At 37.9% G+C, this 21,328-nt stretch overlaps 2 protein-coding genes across 10 annotated transcripts in view; one reads left to right on the top strand and one right to left on the bottom strand.

Moving 5' to 3' along the window:
* Positions 1-759: 759 nt before the first annotated feature.
* On the bottom strand, positions 760-8,616 carry MKKS (McKusick-Kaufman syndrome). Of its 7 annotated transcripts, none has more exons than XM_032184597.1 (6): positions 8,281-8,616; positions 7,102-7,331; positions 4,750-6,180; positions 4,077-4,252; positions 3,260-3,370; positions 760-2,817 (listed from the first exon to the last, which is right to left on the bottom strand). In XM_032184597.1, exons 3-6 carry the CDS (start codon positions 5,738-5,740, stop codon positions 2,380-2,382), a joined length of 1,716 nt encoding a protein of 571 aa, XP_032040488.1. In that variant the 5' UTR covers positions 5,741-6,180; positions 7,102-7,331; positions 8,281-8,616; the 3' UTR covers positions 760-2,379. The 7 variants fall into 7 exon arrangements, with proteins under 7 accessions (XP_032040488.1, XP_032040490.1, XP_032040486.1 ...); XM_032184599.1 differs by having other exon boundaries at positions 7,102-7,327; XM_032184595.1 differs by lacking the exon at positions 8,281-8,616 and adding an exon at positions 7,779-7,838.
* Positions 8,254-21,328, top strand: part of SLX4IP (SLX4 interacting protein) — a 78,166-nt gene continuing 65,091 nt past the window's right edge. For all 3 annotated transcript variants that reach the window (XM_032184605.1, XM_032184604.1, XM_032184603.1), the window contains exons 1-3: positions 8,254-8,300; positions 9,236-9,414; positions 14,891-14,948. In XM_032184605.1, the coding sequence (XP_032040496.1) occupies positions 14,922-14,948 (27 nt within the window). In that variant the 5' untranslated portion in view covers positions 8,254-8,300; positions 9,236-9,414; positions 14,891-14,921. The remainder of the gene's footprint in view (positions 8,301-9,235; positions 9,415-14,890; positions 14,949-21,328) is intronic.

Here is a 21,328-nt window from a genome sequence, read left to right as displayed (position 1 = left end):
AGCATGCAATGCCCATAAAAAACAGCGCCAGGTACTTATTTGTTTGTCACATTGGGAGAAAAAATAATTTTTATTAAGACTATATTAATATATAAAACAATCTTTGGTTCAGGTATAAATGAATTTTTATCTAGTCATCAAAAATCAAATTTAACTTAAGATTTTCACTATGAAGTTTACACTTTCTTATGCTTTTATTAAAGTATTTTAGCCAATGACGTACCACATTTTAAGTTTTCCTAGTGCTTTCACAATTTTCTAGTGTGCTTTTTAAATTGATGCAGCATAGAATCATAGCTAACAACTGTCTGATAGAGGCTCTGAACTTATCTTCAGATACCAAGACAAAAGGATACCAGGAACTACTTCTACTTAAATGTTTTAATTTTCACTTCTCAGCTGCAGTCAGCATTTTGCAGAGCATAACAAGCTGCTATTAAAGTAAAATACTCTAATTCAATACTGAGATAGACACTCAACTGGATAAAGCAACAAGATTCTTCTGTGCTTTCAGGCATAGATCATCATTTACTTTCATTATTTGTGATTTTTCTGTATTTTTCATAGCATATTAGAGAATTGAGATATGGATATCCCTTGTAACATTCTTCCACACATTTCCAGGTGCCTTATAAATGTCTTATAGCACTGAAACAATCCTTTCAGGACATAAAAAGATACATAAATTTAAATAATATTTTTTTCCCAGTGATAAAGTGATTCATGTTTCTAGAAATAAAAAGGACTTTGTACAAGAGGTCTGGAAAGATCTGTATTTAATTACACCTTTCAAAACTGACTTACACAAGACAATTTCACTGTTTATACTCAGTATATACATTAAAAACTTAGAAGATGAGGAAACATAAGTAGACTATGTAACTGTTTTCAGGAAAAGCATGTCATGTATAATTTGCCCCTTGCGATGGAAAATGAGGGAGGAGAAAGGGACAAAAAAAATGAATTTAAGAAACTATAACACCTCTTTTGATCTTGCATGCATGCTGAAAATGGGAAAGTTTCAATCATACAGTCTAAGCCTTATTTAAAGATCAAAACACGTCTGTGCAGCTTAAAGCCTTAGTTCATTAAAAAAAAAAAACTATATGCAAAGAGTTAAGTAAATGGTAACTGGGACATTCTTGCATCTTTACTTATATAATAGAAACATTTATAAGCTTTCCTGTATTCCAGAGAAGGCAATCATGGTCCACTGTACAAAAAAAAAGCTTCCCCCACCCCCAAGTCAGTTAGTCTGCCATTTCTTTTTAAATTTTCCATTACCTGCTACCTTAAGGTCTTCAGGTTGATTTTTAACTCGCTAAATAAATTATATATGAATTGAAAATCTTCCAGCAATTTAGAAACAAAGTACAGGAAAAGGTAACAGAACTTCAGAGCAGAATTTGACAGTAAGTTGCTCAAGGTATTTGCTAAGGAAAACCTTCTCTTTTTATTTAGAATATTAAAAATTCTAGTGATAATGTCTTGCTGCAGTACAAAAATCTATATAAAGCTTTTGCTGAGACTACATAAATTCTAATCCATAACATGTTTTCCTCAGCAAGTAAATCCATTTTCCCCATTCCTTTGAAGAGGCCATAGAGTTTACAGAAACATCCAACACGTTGCATAATACAGGGGGAACATCAGCCAGCCTCCTTCAATTCAGCATTTTATTTACTGAAGCAGAACATTCAAATCTCCTAGAAGGACACGAGAAACACAATTTTTGAAGTGTATTTCGCTCTTTTGAATATACCAATTTGAATACTTGCAAGTCATGTTGCTGTGACTCGCTGAATATTTGGCTTATCGTTTCACAATTTCTACCGTGTTAAACATTTGAAAATGCTGTATGTCAGTAGCTTAACAATCAGGAGAGTACTTAATAGCTGACAGACTTAATTTCTGTCCATTGTCCATACTCTAACCACTTCTAAGTACCTTAACATGTTGTATATTACTCTGCTTTCAATTATAATTACTTTGTAGACCCTTATAGTGACTTCCCAATACCCAAGAGGGGCCTCCAGGAAAGCGGGAGAGGGACTCTTTGTCAGGGAGTGTAGTGATAGGACAAGGGCGAATGGCTTTAAACTAAAAAAAGGTAGATTTAGATTAGACATTAAGGCGGCCTTTACTATGAAGGTGGAGAGGCACTGCAACAGGTAGCTGAGAAAGTTGTGGGTGCCCCATCCCTGGAGGTGTTCAAGGCCAGGTTGGATGGGGCTTTGGGCAACCTGCTCTAGGGGGAGGTGTCCCCGCCCATGGCAGTGGGCTGGAATTAGATGGACTTTAAAGTTCCCTTCCAACCCAAACCATTCTGTGATTCTGTGATTAAGTATCTCACTGTGCAACACAATTCATGTCACAGAGCTAATTTTGATCTTCAATTATGCATTTGAGATCCAAAATCAGATTGGCTGTCTCCACAGCTACTTGTAGGCCACTGTACTTTGCAGCAAAACAGTCCAGTGTCAGCAAGTCAGCCGCCTTTACTGAAGGCTCTTCTGGGCAGCTCTGTGGAGTTGGAGAGCCAAAATGGGGTCGCAAAAGCCTCCAGTTGAGATTCTGAGTATTACTGTTAATTCCGCAGCCACATTTTGAGAGTAAATCTGACCAATTAGAGACAGAGGGAAAACCTGACGGGACAAGCCAACAGTGTCCATAAACCGTGTCTGTGAGAATTTCATCATCATGACTCAGAGAGCAAGCTACAGACTCCAGGGAGGAGCAAAAAGCATCAGCAATCAACTGGTATTGTGTCTGAGAATAATCTGCATCTTTAAAGCTGCTAGTGGACAGACTACAAGTCTAAAAAAAAAACAAAAGCAAGAAAAAATTAGAACAGTTTTACAGAAATAGCTTTAGTCAAACATTTGAAGTGCTGTTATTTTTAAAGATGGTTCAGCCTTAACAGAAAAATTGTTAGATTTTTCTGATAGAAAAAAATTCTAGACATGTCAAAGCTGAGTTCTGCAGATTATCATTCAATAAAAAACCCTCAATTTTTATTTTAACACTTAAACACTATTATAGATACCTAAAGAAACACTAGCAGATACAAATACAGTATTAAATTCTGAAAAAGATGCCCCTAGCAGAGTGCTTCAAAAACACCTTTGTTTTGAGGTTATACAGAAGTGCAACATTAACCTACAAATGACAAATGCAAACTGTAACGATAATTCTACTAAAAGTTTTGCTTCCTACGTATATTAACCAGCTTTAAAAAAAAAAAAAACCTCAAACATACCTTGTATCTTATATATGAAGCCAAATGACTTTCTGTACAGCCACCTCCTAACAAAGCCAAGGGTTCCTTAATTGTTAACTGTAACACATGCTCTGCAGTTTCACATGCACGCTGAAAACCATATGAATTTTTTGTTACACATACCATAATAAATAAGATTTCCCACACACACTTAAAACAAACAAAAGAAAAAAAAAAAAAAAAACCACCTACTGGAATAAAGGTTTTTAGTAATTCCTGGGAGAGACTTCATAAATTTGAATGGTGTGAATATAAACTTGCCACGTCACTTCCAAAACCATGTTTAATAACTGAAGAATAGTCTTTATTTGTCTACGCTCCATATGGAAGAACAGAAAAAATGCTGTATTTTATTCCTTTTTGCAAAGCTGATTTACAAAGTCAACCAATATCAACACCAACTACTCAATGAAGAACTACGCCTGACTAGCCTTGCAGGCATTGCTGGTGACCTTTTGATGGGCAACTTTTACTTTGTGCTCCTATTAACCAAGGATGAGAATGAAAACATTTACCTAGTACTGGCTTTAAGAACAGGTGAAAAATTTCTCTCTGAAGAACTTCCAGCATTAAAATAGAGGTGTTAAAGGAACACAAGCACTCCAAAGATTTTGAAAGTCTGGAAACAGTACAATTTCTAAATCACTTTTTTGGAGCTATTTCCTTAAATCTAACTAAGTTTCATTTGGGAACCAAATATTTTTTAAACTCACTGTATTTAGGTTTTCCTTTACTCTTTCTGTTTTCCACTAAAAGCATGATTTTTTCAAGAAATATTTCAAGAAAACGTGCCCACCTTCAGTTCATCCCACGTCGTTTCATTTCTGTTACAGAGTACCAAGCTGCAGACAACTGTGTCATTAGGAATTAGATGGACAAAATGTTTTGAGCCAAAACTCTTAGTGCACACATCCTTCAGACTTCCATAACAACTGGGAGAAAACGAATGTATGGAAGCTATAGGCTTGGAACCTGCCCAATTAAGAAAAGTAGAGAACAGCACGTATTAACGTCCTCAGAACAGATGCCTGTTGCGTTTCATAAAGCATGAACATTTTTTGCCCCTCTTGGCTTTTTAAATTACATTCTTCAATATCTAACATTTGTGACCACAGAGGAAATTGCAAGCAGAAACCAGCACATTTTCACAGTGCAAGATTTACTTTTACTTTAAGGTAATAGGTAACCTTATTACTCTCATTAGAAAGGAGTTTGAAAATAATCTACATTTGCAAATGGTTGCTAGAATTGGATACTCCTCAAGGAGCAACCAGTGATCATCTGGGTAGGATGTCATCATTACAGCTAGCCAGTCACTTAAAATTGCTTTCAGACAAGGAAGGAGCACCTTCTGGTTTGAAACACTTGCTCTGCTGCTACGCAACGACAGTAGGTTTCCACCTAGGTAGGTTTTCATTACAAGACTAACATTGAAGGTAGCAACTTAGGGCAGAAAACTTGCTCGTTACCTGTCATTTGACTCAGGGGTTCCATCACAGATAGCCCAGCTCTGTCCACAACCATGACCTGGTTCTCTTTCAGATACTGTTTCAACGATGGGTGGATAACTTTCTGGCACACTACAAGGCCCACCTCATCATTAACCAGCTGCTTTCCTACATTAAGCAACTGATTCAGCTCTGACATTTCTAGAGAAATTCCATGATGGACTGTTATCATTCCTTCTTCAGGGTTGAAGAGGTCTCCTGACATGGACACACAGAAAAGCGCTATCTTGATAGCGTCAGAAGAAATTCTTTTGACAGAAAGTAGTTTTGCAAATTGAATTTCTGGTGTTTCTATCAGTAGTCCAGGAAGAACTGTAGAATCCAGAACTCTTCTACCTTTCACAGGTACTGTTACACACTTTCCTAAAACAGCCTTAGTTTCAACATGACACGGAATAGTAAACATGAAAGCCTTTACTATTAGCATGGTGAGATGATCAACTTCTGTTGCATTAAGCATGCAAGCGGGTTTGCTTGTTAATACGCTGCGTACCAAACAAAGAAGAGTCTTGAGATTGCTAAAATCCACAGATACTCGGCAACCACAGGCCTCAGATTTGAGGTAGTCAGTACACAAACTCAAAAGATCTTTGCTTATTTTAATTACAGTGCAAGATGGAACAGGTAGGCTTTTAAAGTTTTCAATCAAGCTACAGCAAAGAATAGCAGTAAATAAGCCACAGTCACTGAAGCGGGCTACGTGGTTCTGTACAGAGGCTGTTAAAACCTTTAACACAGGATGACTGACAGAAAGACGGCCAAGTATGGCTGAAGATTGTGAAGTTATACATACATAGCCTCCCACACCGTTGTGGAGTTGCTTAAGTCTACCAGCAGGACCATAGCAAGATTTTAATATCCTATTTAACAGAGACAGTGACTGGCTAACTGCATCTTTAGTTAAAGGGTCACTAATAAATAATGAAGGCTTTTTAGCTTCAAGACGAGACATTTTCAAATTAACATTTTTGTTTTTACTTGGATCTAGAATTCACAGCACTTTAAACTCAAAATTTAATTCACAGTACATTAAATTCAAATTACTACATTTTATTCTTTGTAGCCAAGGATTACTATTTCCAATGTGAAACAGTATGATAAATACATTTGATTATCTGTTCAGGATCCATCTCTTAAAACGAGGCTCAAGTTGTGAAATTTATATATAATGACAACAATAAGCTATTTCATTCTAAACGATCATCTTTTTTAGTTTCCGAATGTGATCGAACAGATTTTTTTGCAACAAAGTTTACAAGCATGGTTCCAAAATGGACACCTATAAATGCCAGTCCTGCCACAAGTAGAAGATTCTTTCTACTCCAGCTAGCTTTCCTCATCTCTTCTTCTGGCAACACTCACAGGTGAAAAAATCTTCAAAGCTATTTATATCTACAACAAAAAACAGAAAGGCATTAGCATAATCTTCTGACAATATCACATAGCTTGAACTTCTACTTTTTTCCACGCAACATCATGTAAGGACAAATACCAATCTATAATGCTATTTGAGAATACACATTATTACACATGAGCATGCAGTACACAAACTACATTTTTGTTATTATCTTCAATTCTGACCTCCAGATTGATACTGTTTTACTTATAGGTCAATAAATAGCAGGCTACTATAAACTGTACTGGAGTGTATGAAAGTATCACAGCGTATCACATTGTACTGTATTAGCATCGTAGCGATGTTAAACTGTTTTTACACAAGAACAAAAGAACTGAAATACTCAGCATTGCTTCCCAAGCAACTACTTCAGAAACAAAAGCTCTTAATGTTGAGCCAAGTTTTAAGAAGCCTCTGAAAGACATCTTGCGTACTTTTTTTTTTAGCTCTTAAACACTTCAGAAATTAAATATGTATTTGTTTACATCTATACATAATCTCTAAAGTATTTAGACTTCTCTCATACTTAACCATTCTTTTGTATTATAATCAGCATTGCTATTAACAACATGATATATTACTCTATGTAAAGTCACAATTATTTCTGAGCAGCTTTGAACCTGAAAAGATGCTGTTATAGATCACGTCAGTCACAGGAATTTGACTATTGCCTTGAAACGTGATGGGGCTGGTTTCTCAAATAAATTTAAGTCCCGTACTAGCATAACTCAATTCATCTTATTACACAGGATTTAACAGCAGTTTGCGAAGACACAGGATGCAATTTTGGGGTGCATGTAACTACCAGGTTAACTCAGCTGCAAAAGAATAAAAAAAACTCTGGACGACCGGATCTGTTAGAAAACTCATTTGACTCATCTCCTGCCTCAACACAGATAACTAACTAGGAAACTTACCTACAACAGATAGCACTACAGCTATTTTTCTTTATTTTTGTTATCTTTCTGCATCACATATGCCACAATCGCAGGTTCTGGCACAAAGTCCTCTGTCTTCACTTGGAAGATGGGGCTGGACTTGATGTGAAACCACCCCCAGTGCACCAGCCCAAGGCCAGTTCCCATAACAATCAGGACTTTGTAGCTCTTCCAGAAGGTTTTAAGGCCCATTGTAAAGTGGCATCTACCTGGGTAAAGACAGTTTATTTTAAAGATATTCCACAAACCCTGTCTCTTCTAACAGCACAGAACAGATAAGCCTAAATGCTCATAACTTTAATTACAGCGCAGCACACGACTAAAACAAAACGACACAAGAAAGCCTTATTTTGTGACCTTCAGGGAAAAAAAAAAAAAAAAAAAGAAAGAAAAAAGCTTTAAAAACCACCTCACTCAGACATCTTGAAACGTTAACTGGTATTTCTGCTTCCAGTTTCAGCACGCTAAAGCTTAATAAAGCTTTGTCAATTTGTCACATTGACCTAATTACACACGCTACCGCTCCAAACAGCGAACATTTGAAGAGGAAGCCAACCTCAAAGCAGTTTTAAAACGCGCTATCCCCCCAAATTAATAAAAATAAGAGCGGAGCGGAGCGCAGCCCGCCCCCACTCCCCTCAGCCCCCTCCCAGCACCTCAGTCTCCCGGGGCCGCGCGTCCGTGCCCCCACCGGCCGGCAACGGCGTCCTCCTCCTCGCCTGCCATTGGCCAGCCCCTCACCACGTGACTAGCCTTCCCCCGAGCCCCATCCGGCCGCTGCCCCCCCCGGGCGCCATTTTACGTTCGGGCAACGCTGGGCGGGCGGTGGCTACACCCGGCGGCCATTTTGGATAGGGGAGAAGAAGCTCGCGGGCGGCGGCCATCTTGCTTGGGGGCAGAGGAGCCGTTAAAACCGTTAGGGGCTGGCGGCGGGGCGCCCGCACGGCTCGGCACCGTTGTTCTGCCGGTTACCCCTTTTTCTTAGTTTTTCTCCAAAAATCAAGGTGCCGGGCGGTGGTTTGAGGAGGAGCGGCGGCCGGCTGCCCCCGCGCGTCCCTCAGGCGCCGCCCCGTGAAGCATCGCCCCGGCTTTTAAAAAAAAACACCTCAGCTTTGCCCCGCTCCGGCTGCAGCCGCTCTGCATCACTGCTGCGCTCACCTGGCTGAGCCCTCGTGCAGGTAGACGCTGGTGTCCTCACCAAAACACGTCCACGACATCTTCCTTGCCTCAGTTTCCTGGCTGCTTCTCCAAACACCGCGCCTGGTGTCTTCTTCTGCGCTCTCCTGTGCTCACGCTGCTCTGCTTGCCCTGCACGCCTGCTGTGGCTTTCGCTCTGTCATGTCGCTGTCTTCTATCACGCTTGTCTTTTTATTACGATTATTTTGCTTGTGCAGAACTGTGGAGCTTATAATTGCAGCCAAAAGGCAGGTTTTTGAAAATCGTTTTTAAATCGAGACAAATTTAAGTTTTAATCTCTACACAGAAAGGAGTGTAACGCTTCATCAAAAATAAATAAATAAAATCGAGTAGCTGGTACTTCACTCAGCTATGCAAAAGGGTAACAACCAACACCTGCCTGTAATTGGACACTCACGTTTCTTTCATTTCCCTTAAATCACAACACTTGTTTAGTGAAAGTGTAACATTATTGCAATGTATTGTTGTGCTTTGAAAGTGCACTGGCTATTTGTGAAGGAAAATGTTTAGGTAACAATGAGCTAAAATAAACTTTTTGAAGAGCATTTTCCAATACTTAAGTGGAAAAAAGGCTGTGGTGGGCCTGAAATTCCTGAGACAACAAAACCTAAAGATGCTGCTGTGTTCCTCCACGTGTAGAAATGCTTTACTAAATATGTGTATTGCTTAGTGTCACCACTCAGTGACTTGAGGAGTTCACTGCTCAGCTCCCGGAGCTCAGAAACTGACTAAAAGAGCATTGAGTATGCACTGGACAGCGCTCACTGTCTGATATCCAAGCTCTGGAGAGTTCAGAATGAATATATATATATATATATATATATATCATGAAGGTTAATTTTGATTCTTTCATAAAAAGCAGTTATTATTGACTACTCTTAGAGAGGTCCTCAATTAGTGTTTTTGTCTTTTTCAGGTACCTGCTTCTCCCCACACGTGGTAAAGGCACCCAAAGATGGTCAGTGTGAACAGTTTGCAGCTGTTGTGTTAGAAGCTGCTGTATTTTCAAATGGGCATGTGTGGCAGGAATTTTCAGTTCCTTATCTCTACTGAATTCCAGATTGCTTCAGCATTGGCAGTCCCTTCTTTGCTAAGGTAAGATGCTGTTCATCAGCTGACTGAAAATACTTTAGCTTGCTTTCTGGGAAGCCCTGTTTCCTCAGTTTTCCTGGGTGTCTACCATTCCACTTAACCTCAAATTTCAGAAAGAAAGATATTCTGCTACATCATTTTTGAAATATGCCTGACTCTTGCTACCAGGAACCTATATGTTTAATTCTAGGGCTTTTTTTTTTTTTTTTTTTTTTTTTAACTTTTCAGGCCATCCATTAAAAATTTAGGTATTAAAATACTACCAACAGTATATGAAAACTTGTTGGCTTTGTTTTTAAGACTATAATTTCTGAGAGTAGCTTTTTTGTCTTATGGTTGTCTTCGTGTTTCTGTAGTGGGTTTACGTGGCAAGGTTTTGGTAGCAGGGAGCCATAGGGGTGGTTTCTGTGAGAAAGATCTAGAAGCTGCCCCATGTTTGGGAAGGGCCCCATTGTTTTCCAGATCCGAGCCAATAAGCGATGTTGTTTTGCGCCTCTGTGAGAGCATATTTAAGACAGGGAAAAAACGCTGCGCCACAGCAGCCGGGAGAGTCAAGGGAGTGGGAGAACAGCCTTGCACCAAGGTCAGTGTAGAAGGAGGGGGAGAGGTGCTCCAGGCGCCGGAGCAGAAGTCCCCTGCGGCCTGTGGTGAGGACCATGGTGAAGCAGGATGTCCCCCTGCAGCCCATGGAGTACCACGGTGGAGCAGGGTTCCACGCTGCAGCCCGTGGAGGAGACCACGGTGGAGCAGGTGGCCCTGCACCGACGGAGGCTGCCGCCTGTGGAAGACCCCTGCCGGAGCAGATTCCGGGCCGGACCTGTAGCCCGTGGAGAGGAGCCCACGCAGGAGCAGGTGATCTGGCAGGAGCTGCTGCCCGTAGGGGAGCCAGGTTGGAGCAGTTTTCTCCTGAGGGATGGACCCCGTGGTACGGACCCATATCTGGAGCAGTTCTGGAAGAGCTGCTGCCTGTGGGAAGCCCACGCCGGATCAGTTCATCAAGGACTGCATCCCGTGGGTGGGACCCCACAGCACAGGGGACGAGAGTGACCGAGAAGGAGCGGCAGAGAAGAAGTGCTGTAGACTGACCATAACCCCCATTCCCCGTTCCCCTGCGCCGCTCGGGGGGAGGAGGTGGAAGAGGGTGGATGGGGGGGGAAGGTGCTTTTGTTTTTTTTTTTTTCCTTTGTTTTCTCACTTCTCTCGCTTGTTAGTTGTAGGCAATAAATCTTACTATCTCCTTATGCCGAGTCTGTTTTGCCTGTTACAATAATTATTGTGTGATTTTCTCGTCCTTATCTCAATCCTTGAGCCCTTTTCACATATTTTCTCCCCATTCCTCTTTGAGGAGGGGGAGTGAGAGAGCGGCTGTGGTGGAGCTCGGCTGCCCACTCGAGCGGAACCACGACAGTTTCCTTATGGATAGTTTCATTTTCAGGCTTGGACTAGTTTGTGAAAAATCTGATATTCCACTAAACAGATTTTGTTGCCAAATAGCAGTAGATCTCGATCTCGTGTTTTGCAACATGGAAAATAATAATGTATTTTGAGGAGCATTGGCATCTTTTCTTGTAGAGCTGACTCTTTTTTTTTCCTCTGATTTCTGAATATTAGTATTTTGGTTTTGTTTCTTCTATTGCTTTGTAAATTAGTTTTGGAAATGGTTTCTTTCTTGTCATGGTCCTTGTCACAGTAGCGTTGTTGATGGGTGGCAAATTCTTACGTAAAAGAGGGGGCTGATGCCAGAATAATTTAGGTGATAAGCACTTATCTCTAATTTGTTTTCAAGCAAGACATGAACATTTGGGGAGGAGATGATACTCTGGCATATTTTGTTTCAACTCTTCTTCATATCATTGCTACTGTAAAGATTAATGATAAAACACCAGTCAAGATATAGTTCTTGAGTTCACAAACCTACAGCACCATTGTGAAATGTGTGCCACATGCAGCTCAGAAATGATGTACCACCTAGGTAGATTAGGGAATGTACCTTGTGTTCTATCATTATTAACCTTTGGGTTGCCATAACCCAAGGCATAGTTAATTCCATGTCAATGTTAGGTTTGCTAATATTATCTTTGCTGTTGTAGGAGCTCTTTGTTGATGGCGTGCTCCACAGCAAATTGTAGTTCTAAATTTCCTAATTTAAGATTGTGATTCTTGAGGTTTGGATAAGAAACTATCTATATCAATTATCACTTTTCTGTTTTTGGTATTTTTTGCCTACTGTTTTTCTATTTCTTTTCTTTTTGGTTGGGGGAACAAGGTGGAGGGATTGTTAACAACGCTATAGATACACACCTGCCACTAAAATTAAAAAAAAAAAAATCAGAGATGCTGCTTCAAACTTGGACACCAGATTTTTTTTTATTATTATTATTTTATTTTTTCACAGAGAAGCTGATAAGCCATAAATGTCCAGGTTTTGTGCTGTTTGGAAAGGGCTGTGATGTATCTTATTACCTGCTTTTCATTTTTCTGTGTGGGGGGTAGTCCTTCCTTGGAACTTCCTAGAACTTCCTTGGAGTTCTTGAACACCAAGAGTATAATGTTGTATACCATTAGAAGACATTGAGAAATGTTTCATTAGAAAACCTATGTTTTTTGCTCTGGAGGATGCCATTTCCTTGTAGCTCCGATCTGTCCTAGTTCTAGCAGCTGCTGTTTCAAGAATTATTAGATTTTATCTCCTACTAAGATTCTTACAATAGTTCTGCTACATTTACTTCCAAAGTGAAGTAACATCTTACTACCTGACTGAATTGAAAAATATGATATTGTAAGTGATCAAGAGCACTGTTCTCTATGCTGTTTCTGAAACTTGCTCTCGGTAATATTGACAGAATTTACTTGATAAGATAGTAAAGATTTTAGGGCTGTTTTGTGCAATGGAGGATGATAGTCTTGCGTTTCATGGCGTGGTATTCCAGGTTCTGTCTGTGTGAGCATCATTTGAAAATCCACCGTGCTCTTTATTACTTGCTATTTAGTATTACTGTGGAGCTGATGAGTTGCAGTAGATACAATTCCTCTAACTTTGAGCTTTTTCAGAACATAGTAAAAATGTCTTATTAGCTATATTGAAGTTTATTTTCAGTAGTTACTTGTGGAATGGCTCTCAGTTCAAACTCATTCTTAAACCGGTTGTTACTGTAACTGGGTTATTTCTCACTGTTTATGATGCATTTACTATTTCTGTTTCTTACTGCTTGGATATTGACATGATGTATAAACAAATTATTGAAGTAACTGGAAGTTTTCATTGAGCCAGTATGTGGAATTGAACCTTGCAGCTTTAGCTTTTTAATGTAATTGTTCTGAGATGTCAGGTCTCAGCATTTGGATATTTGGAATGAAAGCACTGCAGAGAAGTGATTATCTATTTCAAAATTACTGTGGTTGGATCTTAAGATCAAAATTATCTGTGCTATGCTATGTTGTTCTTAAGTTGGTCTTCATATTGTTTTGCCTTTTTTAAAGCTGAATAAGGATAGTGTCTGCATTTTTAAATATGTAAGTGTAGTGCCTGACGGAGAAAGATATCACCAACCTGACTTGCGTCCTGAAGTTTTGACAGCTCTGTCGCAGTGTTTTACAGTAACTGGAACTAGACAGTGGGAAGTGGGTACATATTCCTGCATTCTTGCTCTTTTTCTGTACTATCTCTTAAAAAAAGATCAGATTCCTCTAGCATGTTAAGAGACTACTCCTTTAGGAAACTTTAGAATGTAAAAGTCAGCTCCGTTCTCAGTGTAATTTCTGTTGCAGTTTGTTTATTGCAGGTGCCAGATACAGACACTTGCTTTTTTTTTTCTTGATTTTGAAGCTTGAGCTGTCTTACTGGTTCTTACGTTCTGCCAATACAGATATACTCTCGTTCACTTGGTTTTCTGTCCAATCCCCATCTTTCCCTTGTCTGATACCTTTGGTCCTATCCTGTGTGAAAAAGAATATATCTTAATTTTTTATTCTCTGGTGTTTGTAGCTATTAATTTGGTACCATTGGGCTTATCCCATGTCTGTTCTGAATCCCAGCATTGTGGGGCTAGCTGGAAAGGCTTTCACCGATTTCACATAATTTGCTGCCTTCTGACAAGTGAATGTTTAGCTCCCGTTTATGTGGGAGTGGTGAACTTCTGCAGTATTTTCAGTGTAGTGACCATAATGTTGTCAGGTAGGAAAAAGGCAGTTAAAAAACTGAAATGAATTTGACAGGTGACAAGAGCTGTGACTTGCAAGTCTACTTGAAGGCTGTAGTCATTTCAGTGAGTTACAGTGTTCTTCTAAGGAAAAAAAAGTCTTAGTGATTAACTAGAGCTTTCCTTTTGTACCCAAGGGAGGAGAGTGGGTTTAACTTCCAACATGAATTAACACTTCCTAAGTTATTTGCAATGGCCCTAGTCAGGGTCAAGATCTGTGCAGCTAAATACTTTCAAAAAATCCTGTTTGGGATAAGCAAGAGGATGCCTGAAATTCACTTTACATTTGTGCAGCCAGAATAATGCTCAGGTCACATTGCTTTATGCATATAATGAAAAGTTTAAAATTTTAAATGAATGTACAGACACGCATAGTAAACCACAAGCCATAACTTCTTTAATCCAAAAACAAAACCCCAAACAAACAAACAAACAAAATAAAATAAAAATGTGCTCTGTTCTTCCACTGGTTTAAATTCTGAAACCCCTGAGTACCAGAACTTCACATAGCAAATAGGTGTCTCAATTCTGAAATTTGCTTTCTGCAGTTTGCCCTTGCTGAACTCCTGTTAAATATAATATGTCATCGTGCTTTTGAGAGAGATGTTGTTCCTATAGGAGCATTGACGTATGCAGCCTGTCATGGGCTCCCTAGCTACACTGGAGTGGAGTATCCACAAGATAGGAGGGGGTGAACTTCTCTTAGACTCTGACAAGTGCTGATATTATTTCATGTATTAAGGTTTGGGATTTGCTATTTTTCCCCCTTGAAAACAAGTCCTTTTTTCAACTGTGTGTGTGTGTTTCTTCTCTCTCTTATTCTTTCTTTGAGCTATGCAAATGGATTTTATGTGAAGGCATTTTTCTGGAAGAGAAGTTAGACCAGGGGGCCAGAGGTTGAGACAGTAGTAAAGGAACATTGCGAGTTTACTGTGCTGCTGTCTGAAAGGTTGTTTAGGATAATTAACGTCATTTTGTCTCTACCTTGGTACTGGTCTGAAAAATAGTTCTAATTTTGTATTTCAGATGTTTGTTGCTTAGTGTCCAAATGGTAATAAAGTTCTTTAAAGAAACTGAGACAAGCAGCGAAGTAATTCTCCTGTAAAGAAGAGTTTTCCTTGGGTTTCTTAAAGCAGAGAATATAGTACGAAGAGCAGCAATAATGGGGAAAAAGAGTAATAGATTTAAAAACATTCCCTGTTGAATAATATCCCCTCTTTTCTGGTATAGAGATATGAGTTTTTCCTAGTGCTGATCATTTTTAATTGCTATTTTTATAGGACCAGTTTACATTGAACAGTCATAACAGTCATGGCATCCAACAAATTTGTCATTAAGGTAAGTGGGATGTTATAGCTTTCACTTAACAAGAAAAGGAAAAGATACTTTGTGATACTGCTTAGAATGTTTGTATGGTGTTTTAAAAAGCTGATGATGAAGAGGTGCCTCCTTCAGGCCTATGGTCGTGGTAGCATATTTTGTATCAATGTTTCTACCTTTGGAAGCAAACTTCTTGGATTGCTGGCACAGTGTGTCTGAGGTCAGCTGAATATTAGTCATGTAACTAAAAGTGTTTAGTAGTGTAGCTGGAAACTGCGTGAATTCTTGATAAAACAGTATTTGCTACCAGACGTAAAATTTAGCATTGATTCTCCTTGTACTGTAGGCTTGCAATATTATTTGTATAATTCCCAGATAATCTAGAAATTTGTGGTTTAAGGGCTGTATTTTTCTTAAATGTTTTTTTATCACATTTGACTCTTCGTTTTCATCTTTTCTTGCCTCTCTTCCCATTCTCAGGGATTAGTTATTTTATATCTGGCAAAATGCTGTTATGGTTTTATTTGCAAACAATCAAATTTAGTTATACATCTGAAGTAGGACACTTCTCAAAACATTCTGTAATAACTATGCAAAAAGAATTACAAAGTGCTATAACTGTATCAGTTTATTAATAGCTAAACTAATTGCTTAGTAAAAATTGTGAAGCCTTCTCTTTTGGACCATCTTTCTTACTTCTGTTTGCACATGTACATCTGGGGTAGTGCATTTCTGAATGGTTAGAGCAGTTTTCTTAACAGAAGAGACTTTTATTTTTTTATTTTTTTGGGTACAGCTACAAAAATCTTCCTGGCTGATCTGGCTGTGGAGCTGTTGAATCATTGTTTGTTTGTTTTTTTTTTTTTTTTTGTGGGTAACTAACCTGTTTAACAAGCAGACCAATTTTAAAATTATATATATATTTGCTATGGAGTACAGTCTGTGTTCTTTTCTGTGGAGAAGTTACCTTATTTAGTGGGACACTTACTTAAATCTTTTTAATGTTTTAATGTGTTTGTAAACCTTAAATTGATATTATCATGTCTTTTTTTTTTTTCTGTGTTCTCCTTTATTAACATACTGTTCAGTTCTTCTCAATTAGGGTAGGAGTTAGGAAGAGTATCTTTGATTTTGAGCTCATTTTATTTGATATGCTGACTTCATATGCTGCTGGTGTATTGACAGGAGAACAAAAGGAGCTGGGGGTAAAGCTATTGTTTTTCTCAGCTGCTATCTCTTGATATCATTAATAGTAATGCAAGTGGTATGAGTTGAAGTATCTTTGCTAGATAAAAAGGCCTAAGATGATTGGTTACTGACCTGCGTTATTACAGTTTGCTGATTCAGCATAGGCACTTCACTGTTACTCAGTATGTACCCTGGTAATCACTAAGTACTTTAATATCACCACCTGAGCAGATGGATTCATTTCACATTGAGCTTGAATTTGTAGGTAAGCAGTATGATAGGTACAGCTTTTGAGATGCAACTTAATTTTCTTCCCACTAACCTTTAAGAAATGAAGATTAATTTTTGCATGCACAGAATGTTGAAAATTAACTCATATTGACTTTACATTGCATATTTGATACATTTTATTCAAGGCAAATATGTAAAAAGCTAATGGGAATTCATTTTGGGCAGAGAGATGCATATCATTGTATTTTAGACCAGGGATCTTGTGTGTGAATTTTTGCTTCTTTATATTCATTGGTTGTACAATATATCCTTTTTAAAAGAATAAATCCATTTTTAAAGATAGCCCAATTTTCACATGATTTTATTTTTTCAAGAAAGGTCCCTGTGCAGAAGGTACTTCCAATGAAGGGCAGAACATGTTACCACTCCTCTCCACAGGGAGACTATGGAATGTAGTTATGTTTTTATTTTTAGGTTCCTCGTGTTTGAAATCAATGGGGATATTTTATGGAATCTGAAAGTCTGTTTCATGTATGCCGTGTCTTCTCTGTTCTCTATTTTAGATTTTTACGTTTTATAAGTATGCATACATTAATCTTTTTGGTAAGAGACTGAAATGTGCAGCTAATTTGTCTTTCGAGTCTTGGCTAACTCGAACATAATTTAGGAGGAAAACACCTGTCATGTTTTTAATGGCTTTGCTTCTTAAAGTACAAGTTAAATCAGGATCTCAGTACCTTCAGTGTAATGGTCAGATGTTTCCAGTAGAGGGAGGGTTTGGCTTATTTTTGAAAGGTGTTCCTAAGCCTGCTTTTATGGGCAATTAAAAGCGAATGGAATAAAATAATTGATGCTGTAAAATTGCTTTAAACCTTAATACAAAAACAGTCCTAAACACACATTCTTTTCTTGCCAAATGGCTGGATGCCATAGTGCTGTGATGTGCAATAGATAATATTTTATACAGGTTAATTTCATCAGCCATTTTCAATTTTAAGTAATATTGATACTTCATAAAGCACTATATGGTAAAATACTCCTAACTATGTAAAATCAGACATATGAATTAAATTAAGCTTTTTATGTTGCTAAAGTATTTTACTGCTGTTCTGAGAAATAAATCTTAACTTTAATTGGTGAGGCTTAAAGCAAAATCATGAACTCTATACAGACTTGAAAAATAATATCACTAGGGCCTTGTTTAAAACTTTGGACAAACTAGAAAGAATTACTCTTCTGAAATTATGTAAATTGAGTTTATCCATGTGAAACTGCAAATCTAAATACAGAAAATTTTATAGCTGTAATAGAAAAATTTCATTTACTGTTTTCTGCAGTTTGTTCATTTGCCAAACACTGAAGACTTTTCAAGTTGTTACTACACTTCAATAGCTCAATGCAAAAGGAAGCTTATTTTACTTTGGCATTTCCTATTTTCAGAAATTAAGAGCCTCTGTTCTATCTCAGAGTTGCAGGCCTTTGCTAGCATATATCTTAGATTTAATATAATTATAGTTTGTGTTCCCTCTGGTCATCCAGCACATTCTGCAATTGATTTTTCCGTAGTGTTCCTTGTTATCAGTTGAAATTATTGTATGCTGGGAGTGTATATGAAACCCCACTTGGTCCTTCCTACTTAAATATTTATTTTTTTTTTTTCTTTGTATTGTGAGCTCCTTTGAAGCAGCAAGCATTTTTCTTTCTTTCTTGAGAGTAAAGCTAGAGGTATCGAATGGGACTGGATAGGAAAATGAAAGCGTGACTGGAATGTAGTCGATCTTCCCCTTTGTTTTGCTTCTTTATGTATCTGTTACTTAATTATCCATAATATAATGAAATCATTTCTATGTTGCTTTATAAGGAAACACATCATAACATTTGTCTGTGGAATATCTTAAAGTGCCCCATGAAAGAAAGCGCGTGTACAAATTATGTTGATTGTAGACCGTAAGGGGTAGGCAAAGAGAAATGGAAAGATACATTCTGTTTTTAGGGTCTTTAGCACAGAACTGCTCATGGTACTGTTTTGTTTGGTCTGGAATAAGAAAATGAATTATTTAATTGAGAGGGGCCATTATGACTTCATTTTTTGTTTTTTCCATGCATGTTTAAATCTGTTAATAGATGTCTAATGCTAAAGCTTCTTACTGTATCTCTGCTCTTTCCAGTATGCTTTAATTTTTTTGCTACCAGCTGAAATATTATACAATGACGGTGTGTTGACAAAGATTTCTGTATCACATGTCTTTCATTCTGATTCTTAGGTGACATTGAAGTGGTCAAGCAGAATAAGGCTCATATTTCTGTGTAGTGTGTCCATTGAATTAGCTGATTGATATTTCTGTAAATATTGATCAAATCAAATATCTGTAAGTTAAAAATGCCCCCTGTGAGAAGGAGGGGCATATTTGCTTCCTCTTGAAAATTATTGGGAGGGGGGGAAAAAAGCAGATGATTTTTTTTATCTAATTCTCTAATTCTATAGTCTGTTTCCCTCTAATGAATAATGGAGAATAGTAAAAGTGTTTTACTGCTATATTAAGTTCATAGATACATGAAAGCAGTGCTTTCGAGTGGAGAATAAGAATCAAGAATACTGCTTGTGTTTAAATACTTTTTTCATCTGTTGTGACTGTTCAAAGTTACTAGACTGGTACTAGGGATTTTTTTACATAAATAGTTTTGAAAAGTGTAACAATGTTTTCTAGTTCAAGTTGTGCTTTTTTGAGAGCACTCAATTGAAATAAGTAACACATGCGGTATCTCTGTCCTTTTCCATGTTGCAAAGCTTAGAAATGTGTGTGAAATTGTTGTAGTTGGAATACTTGCAAATGTTTTAGTAAAAATATGCTAAGATTCAATTTTCTAAGAATAAATAGAATTTGCAAAAGTATTTTGAATCTTAGAAGTATGGTAGCAGAGGTCTCACAACCGATTAAACGTTGTTGAATTTTGCATTTGATGTGTATTGTGCGTTCTTATGCTTCCTTTATGGATCTTTACAATTTCAGGAATAGCTAAGTTAACCATTTAGTGGTGGTTTTCTAGGGTTGTAGTTCTCCTAAAGTGATATTGCTTAGAACAATTACAAATACAAGTAGGTGGAATTAAGTACACTTCTGTGATGTTTGTGTTAATTTTACATGCATGCATAAAATATGACACTTGTCTTAAAGAAGATACCAAGGAACCTGTGGGTAAATGCAAATTAAATTGGGAATTATTAAGCAACAATAAAGGATGGAGAAACATCTATTTTGTTTTCTTTCTTACTGTGCATTTCAGTCCCAGTTTTATGGGGCTAGATATGGAATGACCACGGTGATGAGTAAATAAGTTCCAGAAGAAAGAAAAGAGAAAGTTGGGAGGTAGAAGGGGGAGGAAAATTGAGTGCATATTCTAATTCTAAGCCTCCTGGAGTCAATGGAAGTTTCCTGACTGACCTCGGAGGATTAATTTTCAAGCTTAAGGAAGTGATGAGTGGACGGAGAACTGAGACATTGAAGTGTTAGCAGAAAGGGAAAGGAATGGGAAGCCAGAGGAATAAACATCAGTAGGGGAAACGCTGCTTTCACAGGGATCATTTTGAATGAGGAGTAAAAGGATGGTTCAGCTTCTATTACTCTTTTGGCATTGGAAATAAATTAATCTGATTAGTATAAAAGTACTAGTTGTGCCAGAAAATGAGGATTTGGCTAATTGTGAACACTATGCTACTGTGATGGTAGTATCATTCTAAACATACATCATACCAGGTGATCTGAATTTTTTTTTTCTTTTAGGCATAGTAAATTTGAAGATGTTATCTCCATGACAATTGACTTAGGCCTTATTTCTGACCACCACCAACATATTTTTCACTTCAACTGTTCTGCTTGTCTGCTTGGTGGTACTGCCAGCATGACCCCTTAGTCCAGCAATGAAGGAAGAAGGAATGGGGAACTTAGAACCAAACTTAATGTCTCTCAGTCCAGCAAAACTTCAGGACTTAGCAGGAGTTACTGCATGGGGCTGGTGATTGTCTTTAGGTCCTGGGAGAGGTTTCTGCTTGTGCTGCAGGTGAAATTCTTCAATTTCTTCCAGTGAGTTCAGATGGGGTTAGGCTGGAAGGTAAGGGGATCTCTGTTTCACACAATACCTTTATGCAGTAGTGAGTAATGTCATGTCCAAACAGTTTGATTGTAGTGATGCAGTTTTTGCTGTTGGTGTTAGAGTCATAAAATTGAAATTGAAAGTTTCTGCATGGTTTCACATGGCCTCCCTCCTGGGTAATGTCAATAGATTCTGATGTGTGGATGTTATGTGGGTATTTGGGTTTTGAGTGTTCTGACTGGACTATGAAATAAAATGAAGAAGAGAGGCTGACAACACATTTGAATTATTTCCTTATGTTTCATCTGTGTAGTTCGGTACTTCCTTAAAAGGAACTTATTTTTAAAAGCAAAATTATTGCTTGGTTTCAATTCCCAGCTAAAAGCTTAGTTTCTGAACATTTTATATACTGCAACAGTTACCATTGAACTATGACTTTGCAGTATTTTTCTTGACTCAGTAGCCAAACTTTTCCTTAAATAATGGTACCACAGGATGTGGCACCCTATTTCAGTATTCTGCTGCAGTCATTGCTAAGCATGAGCACTGATGATGCTTGACTATTGTGAAAACCCTTTAAACTGCTGATAAAATGATGACTCACGGTCACCTGATGAAAACAGATTCATTACCATGACTCCAGAAACTTTAGATCCCATATAAGTGTTTCACTTCCCACACTAGTTCTTCTAAAAGGGATGATGATGCGGTTATTTTCTAACAGTTGACAGCTGCTCATTTAAGCTGTGACAATGTGGTTGGCAAAAACTATAAATTCCAGACATTTTTTTTAAATAATTTAAGGAACTAAAATCCGTATGAGCTGTGAAGAAATCACCAACATTATCAGCAGTGTTACTTGGAGTGTTTTCTAATCAAATTATACG

The sequence above is a fragment of the Aythya fuligula genome, chromosome 3, assembly GCF_009819795.1.
Source record: "Aythya fuligula isolate bAytFul2 chromosome 3, bAytFul2.pri, whole genome shotgun sequence".
NCBI classification, from domain to species: Eukaryota; Metazoa; Chordata; class Aves; order Anseriformes; family Anatidae; genus Aythya; species Aythya fuligula.
Note: the sequence above shows the minus strand (reverse complement) of the source record. Positions and strands in the feature narration are given on the sequence as shown.